General features: G+C 34.9%; 1 protein-coding gene across 1 annotated transcript; it reads right to left on the bottom strand.

Moving 5' to 3' along the window:
- Positions 1-329: 329 nt before the first annotated feature.
- Positions 330-10174, bottom strand: LOC121766742 (ABC transporter E family member 2-like). Its single transcript, XM_042162998.1, has 7 exons — positions 10047-10174; positions 9861-9978; positions 9683-9772; positions 8926-9233; positions 8650-8842; positions 8475-8576; positions 330-527 (listed from the first exon to the last, which is right to left on the bottom strand). Exons 1-7 carry the CDS (start codon positions 10127-10129, stop codon positions 330-332), a joined length of 1092 nt encoding a protein of 363 aa, XP_042018932.1. The 5' UTR covers positions 10130-10174.
- Positions 10175-13013: the final 2839 nt, after the last annotated feature.

Below are 13013 nucleotides of genomic sequence, written 5' to 3'. Positions count from 1 at the left end.
CATAGAGCGCGGATGATGGATGTGCCATCGTCCGCATACCTACAGAGGCGGACGATAGGCCGCCCGATGCATCGGGCGGACTATCGTCCACCCCACTGTGGATGCCCTAAGACACCTATCAACCAAGCGACGGCGTTTGTTCCCACCTAGACCGGGAACATACTCGCCGCGAGCAGCCTCGACTACACCCAAGGCCTCGCCGCTCTCTCCCTCTCTGGCTGCCTCGATGACACCCTCGCCTTCTCGGCAACTTCGACGACACCCTCGCGCTTGCCCTCGACGACATCCTCGGCCTCGAGCACAAACTCAAAATCGACAGCCTGGAGAATCTAGTTTTCAAGCTGAGGCTCAGGCACAGGCTCGGGCTCAGGAGGACCCTCGTCTGGTTCAAGATCAATTACATCTTGCTCCACGGGTGGAACCACCACAAGTGCATCATCAACCAACACTTCATTGTTGAAAATGGGAGGGAAAAGGTCATCCAAATCTTTCAAGGCAGGATTGGGAGGGAAAAGGTCGTCCAAAACCTAACGAAAGGGAGAGCAAAAAGATCATCAAGCGCTGCAAAATCAGGATCCCGATCTAGCGGTGGAACCATAATGGGGGAGAAGGGTTTAAGGATTTGGGATTTGAATTGAATGACAGTATTGGTTCTGAAGCTTGAGTCGGCGCTTAGAAAAAAGGATCTGATTTTGTTCTTAGGGTTTTAGGTGGGTTTGAGAATTTATATTTTTTTTGTAGTAATTTAGAAAAACTTTAGAACAAAAAATTGGAAGATTTCAATGTCGTAACAACACTTTATCTTGATTTTTTATATAGGTTTGTAACCAGAAAAGAAGAGCCATGAAATTACAAACTAATGCCATCAAGCTGATAATTTTTACATTTTGATGTTTAATTAGAATTATTGATGCCTGGGGAATAATGTTTGCTATTATACATGTACTTATGAATGATTCTACGTATATATCAATGAGGAAGACCCAAAAATATGAGATTTAAAAGGTATGAATGGATTTAGATGATTTATAGGCGGAATATTACTCTTTTATAATTACACTTGTCAAAGAACTATTAGTTGGACATTAACAAAGATATATAATCAAACTAGTTAGCCATTAACACAAATGTGTACAATCAAGCGCAAAACAATGTCGTAACTTTTTTCTGAACCTCCTATTTTTCTATGAAGTTAGAAGAAATTAGAACTCCTTGTTAATGATTTATGAAAATCATAAGTAGAAAGATGATAGCATATAGGCGATCTAATGCAAAAAAGAAAAATCAGTTTTGTGGTGTTGCCGATTCTAGCGACTAGTGATCATATCAATATGTGAAGCCTTAATTCTATGATATTAGTTACTCCTTTCGTCCCATTGTAAGTGGTTTTTTTTTAATGTTCTATTCTTGAGTGACACAAGATTTTAGGAAGTGTTGTTCGGTGGAATAAAATAGAGAAGAAAAAGGTAGATTATTTTAATGAGAAAGAGGGTTATTTCAAAAATTGGAAAATGGTCATCTTGATTGGGACAAACAAAAAAGGAAATACAGTCATCTTGAATGGGACGGAGGGAGTATATTTTTAAAATAGAAACATTATTTCACTCTATTTTTTCTCTCTCTTGCTTTATTGGCCGCATTTGACTCATGAAATAACATCCAGAGGAAGTATTAATATTTATAATTTTGCAATACATCATACTTCAATTATGAAAAATTAACATTAATCGAGGTATAAAATGACATCTTCTTAAAGTTTTGAACTATAGATATATGCATAGATATTCAACAGAGAATAGGAGGCCAGGTACCACGTGTGCACAAAATCATGCACTTGTCACTTTGGTGGTAGGTTTAAGGCCAGGAACCCCACACAATAGCACTTTTTATTTTTTACTATAAGATATGTACATATCATAGCTTGCTAAAGTCGGTTTGGTTTAATCTGAGATTATGGATGAGTCGAGGAGGGCTTTGTCTGAGATCAAGAAGAAAGTTGGCCATGAAAATATATACAAATCTTGTTTAATCTGCTTGTTCAACCAGGATTTGATTCAAGATTTGCTATGGCGATTGTGTTATTGTTAGATCAGATGTTTTCTTGCTTTTTTTAAATTAAAGGGAGTTGTTTCTTGAATCTGATCTCGTTGGTTGTCAAGTGGATGTTGATATTTATGAAAATATATACAAATCTTGTCTTATCATATGTTCAAGATAAATGGTAGTAGTAACATAGTGGCACAAAATTTGAGTTCCAACATTTTATTGACTCACAGCTTATGCTCCATTAACGTGTAGACTGTAGAGAGCAACAAATATTAGATGACGAAATATGCATTAATAAAAAAGTGAATCACTAATACAGAAATACATTTGAACTGAAGTGCGTTGTTCTCAAATTTCATGACTAGCAACTGGCACAACTAAGATGACAAATTAAAACATTTCAAAACTTTAGTTAGATCAGTGTTCTGTCAATAGTTAGACCACTTTTTTCATGTTCAGAAAAAGTGTTTAATTACGAGTATTTTTTTTAATTTACCTTATTCCCTTTAAGTTTACTACTTTTTCTTAAGAAGATACTACTATATTCATCTTTTTTTCAAAAAAAATGAAAAATATATCTCAGTCTTTAGGCATTGCTCTAATACTCTTATAATATAATGGTCATTAACATATCTCACTAATTGAAAATAAAAATACTATGAAACTTAAATTTAATTATATAAAAAGTAAAAAAAGAAAAAAAAACAAAAGAGAATGGAAAGTGAATAGTAGTAAACGTCAAAACGATCAATTGTGATCGAAGTTGTGGAAAAGTAAGTTAGGTCATCCATATCACTGTCTCAATACCATCTCATCTTTTAATTATTTATGGGTTCTACTGTACTTTTTACCACATCTCTTAACTAAGAGACAACACCTGCAGCCCCATCTCTTAACCATCTCATCCCTTAACTATTCATTCAATTTCATTTTTTATTTTTATTTCCAACAAATTCAATTAATATTTCATTGAAATTTTAAATTAATACTAATAATTCATAAAATCATTAAAAACCACAAAATTTACAACATCCGAAAATACGAAAAATACATAATTGAAATCATAATATTAAAATTTATTGAAATCCGCATAATCATGGAAAGTGATGCAGTGATCGTCTAACGGTTGCCAAATTTTGCCCAAATGTGCTTCATTAGATCCTCCTAGAGTTGGGCGTGGGCGATAGAATCAGTGTCCTTGCCCGAACACACATTCGCTCTTGCAAAGAAGGATGCACTCCACTGCGAGGCGGGCTACTTGCGGTAGAGCTTCCCGGGGTTTCAGGGTCGAAACAATTTCCCGCATTAGGTCCTTCGTCGGCGACAATCATGTTGTGCAAGATTATGCACGTATACATGATGTCGACCATATTCTCCATAAACCACGTACGAGCCGGGTATTTGATAATGTGGAATCGAGCTTGTAGAACCACGAACGCTCTCCCTACATCCTTGCGAGCAGCCTCTTGCTTCTGCGCAAAAAGAGCATGTTTTTCGTTTATAGGCCTGTTGAACGTCTTCACGAAGGTTGGCCACTTCGGATAGATGTTGTCGGCAAGATAGTACCCCGTTTTATACTGGCGGTTGTTAGCAGTGAAGTTGATGGCCGACGCTTTACCATTCAAAACTTAGCTGAAGAGGTCGGATTGGTTGAGCACGTTGATGTCGTTGTTCGATCCGGGGACCCCGAAAAACGCATGCCAAATCCATATCTGGTAGTCGGAAACGGCATCGAGTATAACGGTGGGGTGGATGCCTTTGTGGCCGCTCGTGTATGATCCCCTCCACGCCACATGACAATTCTTCCATTGCCAATGCATGCAATCGACGCAGTCAAGCATCCCAGGGAATACATACTTTCTAACATTACTACTTCAATGAAATTGCTTAGATTAATGATCATGGCGAAAAGATGTGCATTAAAAGAGAACTAGTATCAATCCCATTCGTTGCACGACCTACTGAAATGTCAATTAAGTGAATGAAAAAATAAAAGATAAAATTAGATAAAGTTTATATATCACAAATAACAATACAATTCATGAAGCTATTCCCCACCGCCCACCAGCCTCCATCTATCTCCAATAACCTTCATCTTCTCTGCTCATGTATGACACCATTTTCCATCAAGACACTTTGTCCCCATTTATAGGTATGAACTTCAAACAAAAATCAACTATAGACCCTAATATTGCAATTCTGAGAAATATTTGCTTTCGTTAACAATTTTTGCGTTTGCACCATAAAACTCGCAACCCGTAAGAGTTCATGACTATAAAATTTCACAAAATACTCATCTGTTTCAAAACAAAATTCTGCCATGTGAATGCTTCCATGATTTCAACTGATTGATGACGTCATAGTAGATAATAGATAGCTGAGGAAGGTGGATTTCATTTCCATGATTTCAACTTTCTTTCTTCAGTAAAATCACAAACAATAAATATTAGTAACATAATTATAATCATACAAAAAAGTGCATAAAACAAAAATTCAATAACACAATAGTAGAAGGTGGTGAATGTGTTGCAAGCTTGCAAATGACATATATTTATAGCAATCGATTTGAATTGTATCTATTACTTCTCAATTTGTAACGGCGCTATTATTAAATAGCGCTACAAACAAATCAATTATGAGGAAAATAAAAATAATTAGTGTTAGTAATTAAATAAAAATGATATTGATTCATTCACTCTTTTAGCACCGTTCTATATAAATAAAATCGTGATTACAATATCCCTTATAAAAATAAACCAAATAATTTTGTATAATAGTTAATCATTATTGCAGCTAGTTATCAAAATAAATTAAATTATTTTGTAACTGAATGAGTTAATTGGAAGAGTTAATTCAGTTTATGACTGAAAGTTCAAGATTTGTGCATCAATGATTATTTATATTAATGTTTGTCTACAAATTAAGGCAAATTTAATTTTTTTCCCACACCATTGGCGGTTACATCAATTGTGGCCATGGAAGCCATGGAATCCGTTACATGATTAATAAGTCATGATTTAAATTAGATGCAAAATGTTGAACGTTTCAACAATTCCCATTGAGTAATAAAGTCAATATTATTTCCAAAGTATTAAAAAATTCATTACCCAAAATTCCTAAATATTAAAAATTTAACCCAAAACTCATGAATATTCAAAATATGGCCAAAACTCGTCTTTTATATATGTATGTATAGATAGTTAGATTACAATGCATTAAAATTTAAAAAAATTAAAAAATAGAAATTTAAAATAAAATACGTTAACAGATATTCAAATACATTAGAGAATTAAAAAAATATATAGAAAAGTAAACGAATGAATCAAATGGATTAGAAAATTTTAAAAATATGTACTACATAACTTATAAAAGAGAATCGTAAAATGTGCATTTGAGGATACATGCATTCAAGATAATTGAAAGAAAAAAATGAAATATCCATAGAACTGAAGCAAAATAAAGCGAATGAAAAAGTGTGAAATGTGCATAATATGTATAAAAACCAATGTGGACATAGGAATTCAACCTGGATAGGGTAGACTAGTAGAGTAAAAGAAGACCTTCCTAGCTTTGTACCACTAAAATTGTTAGGGTCGGACAAAAATTGGAGTAAATTTGTCCCTTTATTTTTAGGGGTACGTGACGTGAATCAAATGTTCTTTCTTTATTTCTATTGTTTTGAATTGTTAATACTATGAGTTAAAAAGTATGTTTTTCTTGTGTAGGAAGTGGGATGAAGCGTAAAAATGAAGCTAGGAAGAAGGCAGAAATCAATTTTGGAGTGCCAACCCGTTTCGGCGAGTCGCTGAAACCAACATAAATTTCAAAGAGTTCAGAACCATTTCAGCGAGTCGCCTTCCAGAACCCGCCCGGCGAGTCGCTGAGAATGACGTTTTGAGCAGTTTAAAAAGGGAGAAAAACTTGTTCAAATGGGGCAATTTACACACGGAAAATATAGGAAAAAGGAGAGGAAGAAATTCCGGCCAACATTCTGACGATTTGACCCCAATCTTTGTCTCACTCCACGAGAGCATGATTACAAGTTGTAAATTAGGCTTGTTTGAGTTATTCTACACCATTGAATCCATATTTTATGACACATGTGCTTGTTGTTTATACATTATGTTTTTCGCCATTAATGCAGCGTTGTTTAATTCATTTTCTATTGTCTGTTAAACATAGATTGAGAGTGTTTAATTGTTTGGAGTGTTAGCTAATTTGACTTGTTCAGAAGATAATTCGCTAGTGGATTGAGTAGGAGATTATATTAAGTGAATCATAATCCCGCACTTCCGCAACAACTTGGATTTCATTTTAAGATTGGTTCATAGGTTAAGTGTTCAGCTAATTATGAACTACACATTATATACATGTTTAGTGTATGTGATTTGATTGTTGTAATAATCCCAATATTTATGTTTTTTTACGTTGGTGTAAGATTATTCATGATTCAATCTGATGAAGAACTTGGAGTGACATGGCTTTCCATTTGTGAAGTCAATGAATTTGTGGTTAGTTGTTTGTTTACGTTAAACATAGTCTTTGAAAACCAAGAATCAAATCTTTATGTTACACTTTTGTGGGTTAAAAGTTTTAAACAATCATATTTGCCTCCTTGTGGTTCGACCCCAAAGTATTACTATAACTTTAGTTGTATTCTTGCAGTAACATTGTATTATTAGGGATAATTAAGTAAACTTGAGTGCTTGTGTTGCATAGAATATAGGTACCTAAAATACTCACCAGGATCACTGTACCCCTTGTTACTGTCTTCCATAGAATTAACTTCATTTTTAATGCCAACATATTTTTTTAATTACCAAAACGTCATTCTGATCTTTATTGGAAGGTTATTATTACCATTATAGAATGCAAGCAGAATGACGATAAGAGAGAAAATGAAAATCCCAAAACCACAATTACTCCATATCATGTCTAACAAAACAAAGCCCATCGTTAAATATGGAATTTAACGAACTCGGATTGTCTTTCGCTCATCGTCAACATCCTACACAAGGATGCCACACTTGAAACCTCCCCAAGATGATAAGAAAACCAAACCCGTGACAACAAAAAAAAAATTCTGAACGGATCTTCAGTGACACCTCCTGCACAACACGAAGGAAATATTCGTAGCAAGGCAATAGATTGAAGCCCAGCAATGTTTGATTTGAGCAGTTGTAAAAGCGAAAAGCAATACATTTATCTTTGTTTGAACCGGAAAACTTAGTGTAATCCTCATTTTAAGTTCAAGACGAACTCAAAAGTGTTTCTTCTTGGAGTCCATAGCCAGTGTGTCCATTTTCTATAAGATTTGGGGAATGAAAGCTCGGCAAATGAGTTTTCTCATCAAGTGGAGAAACATATCTCAATTGAGGTCCAAATTTGTGTCCTCAGTAGTGACCATCACTGGCTCCGTAGCACCTTTGTTTGTTAAACACACAAAAAAAAAGTTGCCAATTATTAAACATTTGGATATAAATTAACTAAGTGAAATTTGATATCATTATAATAAAATTATAAGCAAAAAATATATATAATAAATACAAACTAATATGGAAACACAATAAACATAAAACAATTATCACAAAATATAATATTTACCAATGTCAAATTATAGGAGTTAAAAATATCTCACGATAACGAATTAAACAAAAAAAGTAATTACTCATAAATCATCACAAAATACAATGTTCTCCAATCATGGTTTTGTTTCTTCTTTTTTTCCTTTGTCTTGTTTCTGAGAGTTGATGTGCATTTTAATCGTATCATTTAAGGAGTAGTAAAAGATTGAGCTTAAATGTACTGGGAAATAGCAATGCCTGTTTATGAAAGATTTGCGAGTGTGTGGAGAGAAGGAATCCACTAGGAAAAATGAAGCGCTATGAATAGGATGTGTCAAAGTGCACTATTATCATCTTGTGCCATTTATAATAAGCTTGTGCAGTGTTTGGAATCGAGAAAATAACTTCTCCAAAACACACATGCAATATTAGTAGGAGTATAATACTACTAAAGCAGTTGAATATTAACTACTAAATAATCATTCTACCAAACATGCACACTACTCTGTTAACACTAACTTAAAAGCATTCGAATATTAACTACAAACCATTTAACCAAACATGCATGCATGCCCAGCACCATTCTATTGACATCCAGGTGCTAGAAAATGTGGTAGCCGGGAAGCATATCGCTGCACGTTAGTCATCCATATAATAGTGAGATCCAGCGGACTTTTGATCCTGATCCTCAATCGACTCAATCTTGTCGACGATTCTAGGCAGCGAATTTGTGGGGTCCCTTCTGATTGTGATCATATCCAGGTGCTACAATACCAAAAAAAATGGGTTTTTGGTTAACCACTATGGAACTTTTTTTTCAAGCAGCACAATAATTCCCGAATCACTGAATTCACCCTCCATGACCTTGAGCCTGAATCTTTTTCCGTGAGTGACTGTCACGCTTGGATACTTGTGCCTTGCACCTGTTTCAACTTGCTCACCACTTACACGTCGAATCTCTTCAGCCTGCGACATTTTATGGAATTAGCATCTCAGTTGCCCAAATCCTACATGTTAGCAGCAATTAAATAAGACTTGCCTTAAATTTAAGAGATTCATGTCTAAACCTATACTTTTCGGGCACAAATCCAGTAAGGAAAATATCAATTCCTTCTTTGAAAGAGTATGGAAGAGTAACTGCCCCATTTATACCAGGATTCCCAAAACAGCAGCATATGATGTCCGACAAATATTCAAGCACAATAAGGTCATGCTCTACCACAACCACATAGCTGAAAACAAAGGTGATTAAGTCACAAATAACGTGTAATTTTTCGTACTTGGAAAGTCAACAGAAAAAATGAACATCACTGACTTATTCGGTCGAACCAAGGATCTGATAAATTGGGCAGCTTTTAATCTTTGTTTAATATCAAGACAAGTTGACGGCTCATCAAACAAATAGATATCTGCATTACATAGAGCAGCATGTGTTATTGCAACCCTCTGAAGTTCTCCAGTAGATAAAAATCCCAACTCACGGTCCATAATATGAATCAATCCAAGGTCAACAGCTAGTTGTTGATTCATCTCTCTCGCATCTGCCCGAGATAGAATTTGCCCAACCGTGGCTATATAATAATCTCTATTGAGATTGTAGATGCACTGAGGCTTAGAGATTACCTGAGAATAAATGCATCACAAAGAGATGTAACATGAAGTCATGGAAATAACAATTGTTGACAAAAAAAATAGAATAGGACAGATTAAGTAAGTAGCAGGTGGTCGGGCTATTATCGCATTTATTAATTATGTAGTAGGTGAATATATAATTTCAAATAGTACAAGCTTATGATATCTAGACCAAATCTTTTAACACCAATAAAAAGAATTTAGAGATGTTAAACTTGAATATGATATTAAACTCAACTATAGGAGTTGGCATGATCTAAACATCCAACAATCAGAAGAATCTCAGCAATATGTATTGCTTGTATAACAGTTATATCGAAGGAATGTGATATCAAAGCCATGCAATCTATAGCTGAAATCAAGACAAAATATAATGATAAGAATTGCAAGAATGAATAAGAATTAAGAAGCAAAATTATGAAAGAAACATGAGCTAGCACCTTTAGATTATCCACAACAATACGGGTGAAGTAATTTTTCAGCTTAGTTCCTTTAAAATGATCCAAAATTTCTTGCCAGTCGGGAGGATTCTGCCAAAAAATATATAGAGGGATGAAAAAGTCAAGGAACATTTTAGGTTGAACTCCAAAGGAAAATTTGAATAGGTAAAGAAGTTACATCAAAGCGTCCCAAGTTAGGTTTCAACACCCCAGACAAAAGTCGAAGGGCAGTAGATTTTCCAATGCCATTACTTCCCACAAGGCCCATAACTTGCCCAGGTTTAGGTGCAGGTAAACTGTGAAAATGTTGGATAAGTTAGAAAGTAAGTGAGTTGCCTATGAAATTGAGCTTCAACAAACAAACCTTAGCAATTTAAAGGAGTTAGGGCCATAGCAATGGACTACTGTACCGCCGAAGCCAAGTCGCGGCCGTTTCTGATCCGACATCGCTCTCTATTCAACAAGATTAAAACTCGAATCAATATGAAGAAGAAACGTAACCCGACCCAGGTACCTGACGAGATTAAACTTGAAATCAAAATCAAGAAAAAACGTATCCCTACATCAACTTCAACGGGTACCTGACGAGATTAAACATGGAATTAAAAATCAGGGAAAATCGTAACCCTAACTCAACAGGTATCCGACGAGATTTAAACTTGAGTTCAAAATCAAGAAAAACCGTAACCCTAATTGAACAGGTTTCTGACGAGATTTAAACTTGAATTAAATCAAGAAAACTGTACCCCTAATTCAACTGCTTTCAAATGTGAATTCTTAATCCATAAACCAATCACATATCGGTGCGTACATAAACAATCAACTATTAGTTGAAAAAAAACTTGTGAATGAATTCAACAGCCTTCAAAAATTTCGTTCGAAAATTCTTCAAGAATTTGAATACATAATTTTCATAAACCGAATCCAACACAGAATTATAAATCAACAAATTATCAATTCATTTCAACATGTATTGGCTCTGATACCAATTGTTGGAATCAAATTAATGATTCACATAATTCATCAAATAAATCATACATGTTGAATAAGATTGATAAACATAAAGCGGAGGCTTGATTCTGAAGTATGGAAATTAGCCTTCCAAGTGACAACGCATGAAGTAGTAATACGTCTGATTAATAAGAATGAGAATCTATTGACCTATTTATGTGTTGCACTTGGGGAACATAATCATGTATTTAGAAAACAAATATCTAACTTTATTATAACTTTAATTTCACCCATAACAAAATTAAAGTTATCCAGAGTAGTATCTGCACAATAGTCATCATACTTTTATAGATAATCGTTTGACCCTACAAGTTATATAACCTTAGTAGATCACGTAATCGGGTCAATCAATAAATAGTCATAAATATTATACAATCTTTAGACTATTATGTTGGACCATATTAAAATGTTCCAACAATCTCCTTCTTGGGCCAACATAAAAGTCACCAAATGATTGTACATTACTAAAGTTGTGAGCTTACTATTTATTAATCATGTTACCGATCCGGTCTACTAAACATGTTAATATAGAACCAAAGAAGTTTAAGTCACAACACGTATGCATGACTAAACTCATCAGTTATCACAAATATCAACACATCCAGCAACACATATCAAAATATGAGTGTGCAGCATGAAAATTACATGCTATGTGATCTTTTGCATGTCTATTTTCAACTGGTCATCTGAAACTATAGTGAGATCAGAAAATACCAAAGCATAATTCGAAGTAACTAAAACCAAAGTAACTAAAATGTGTACTTAATATAATTGAAATTCAATATTATTACATAGAGGAACATAACTGAACCAAAGTATCACAAGGTCGAACACCCATGTGAAATACATGCTCATGAAAGACCGAAGGCGGTAAACCTTTAGTAAAAGGATCCGCAAGCATGGAAGTCAAATCTAAGTGTTCAATTTGCAATTGTTTACTCTGAATTCTATCCTTAACAGCAATAACTTGATATCAATGTGTTTAGACTTCGACGAGCTCCTGTTGTTGTTGGAGTACATGACTGCGGACTTATTGTCACAATATAACTTGAGTGGTCTTTCAATACTATCCATAATTTGTAGTCCTTCAATAAAGTTTCGCAGCCATACTCCTTGCTGTGATGCCTCAAAACAAGCTATGAATTCTGCTTCCATTGTAGAGGTGGCTATCAATGTTTGTTTAACACTTTTCGAGGATATAGCCCCTCCGGCTAGCATGAAAACATAACCTGACGTGGATCTAAGACTGTCTTGGCATCCCGCGAAATCCGAATCAGAATACCCAATGATCTCAAGCTGATCCAATTTCCTATAAGTGAGCATATAATCATTTGTTCTGTACAGATACCGCAAAACACGTTTGACTGCTTTCCAATGATCCATACCGGGATAACTCAAATATCTGCCTAGCATGCCTACTATGAACGCAATATCCGGAAGCGTGCATACTTGTGCATACATAAGACTTCCCACAGTCGATGTATAGGGAAGTAATTCCATTTCCTTTCTTGCAAGCTCATTTTTGGGGCATTGATTTAAACTGAATTTATCACCTTTAGCCACAGAGGTATCTCCTGGTCTACAATCCTTCATATCAAATCTTGCCAATACTTTATCGATGTAGCTCTTTTGTGATAATCCAAGTACACCTAAGGAACGATCTCGATGTATTTGGATCCCTAATACAAAAGAAGCATCACCAAGGTCTTTCATTTCGAATTTTATTGAAAGAAATTTCTTGGTGTCATATAATAAATCTACATCATTGCAAGCAAGTAGAATATTGTCGACATATAGAACCAGGAAAATGAATTTGCTCCCACTAAACTTATAGTATATGCATTCATCAACTGGATTTGTCTCAAAACCAAATGAGACGACAATTTGATGAAATTTTACATACCACTGACGAGACGCTTGTTTAAGACCATAGATAGATTTCTTAAGTTTGCATACCATCTTTTTTGGGTCACCAGACACAAAGTTTTCAGGTTGCACCATATAAATCGTTTCTGTAATGTCGCCATTAAGAAACGTTGTCTTTACATCCATCTGATGTAGCTCTAAATTAAAATGAGCCACTAGTGCCATGATTATTCGGAATGAGTCTTTCTTTGAAAGTGGAGAGAAAGACTCAGTAAAATTGATGTCTTCTTTTTGAGTAAAGCCTTTTGCTACAAGTCGAGCCTTAAATCTTTCCACATTGCCTTGCGAATCCCGTTTGGTCTTAAAAATCCACTTGCAACCAATGGGTTTTGCACCTTCAGGCAATGGGACAAGATCCCAAACGTCATTGCTTTGCATAGATTTAATCTCTTCA

The sequence above is a fragment of the Salvia splendens genome, chromosome 15, assembly GCF_004379255.2.
Source record: "Salvia splendens isolate huo1 chromosome 15, SspV2, whole genome shotgun sequence".
In the NCBI taxonomy this organism is placed as follows: Eukaryota; Viridiplantae; Streptophyta; class Magnoliopsida; order Lamiales; family Lamiaceae; genus Salvia; species Salvia splendens.
Note: the sequence above shows the minus strand (reverse complement) of the source record. Positions and strands in the feature narration are given on the sequence as shown.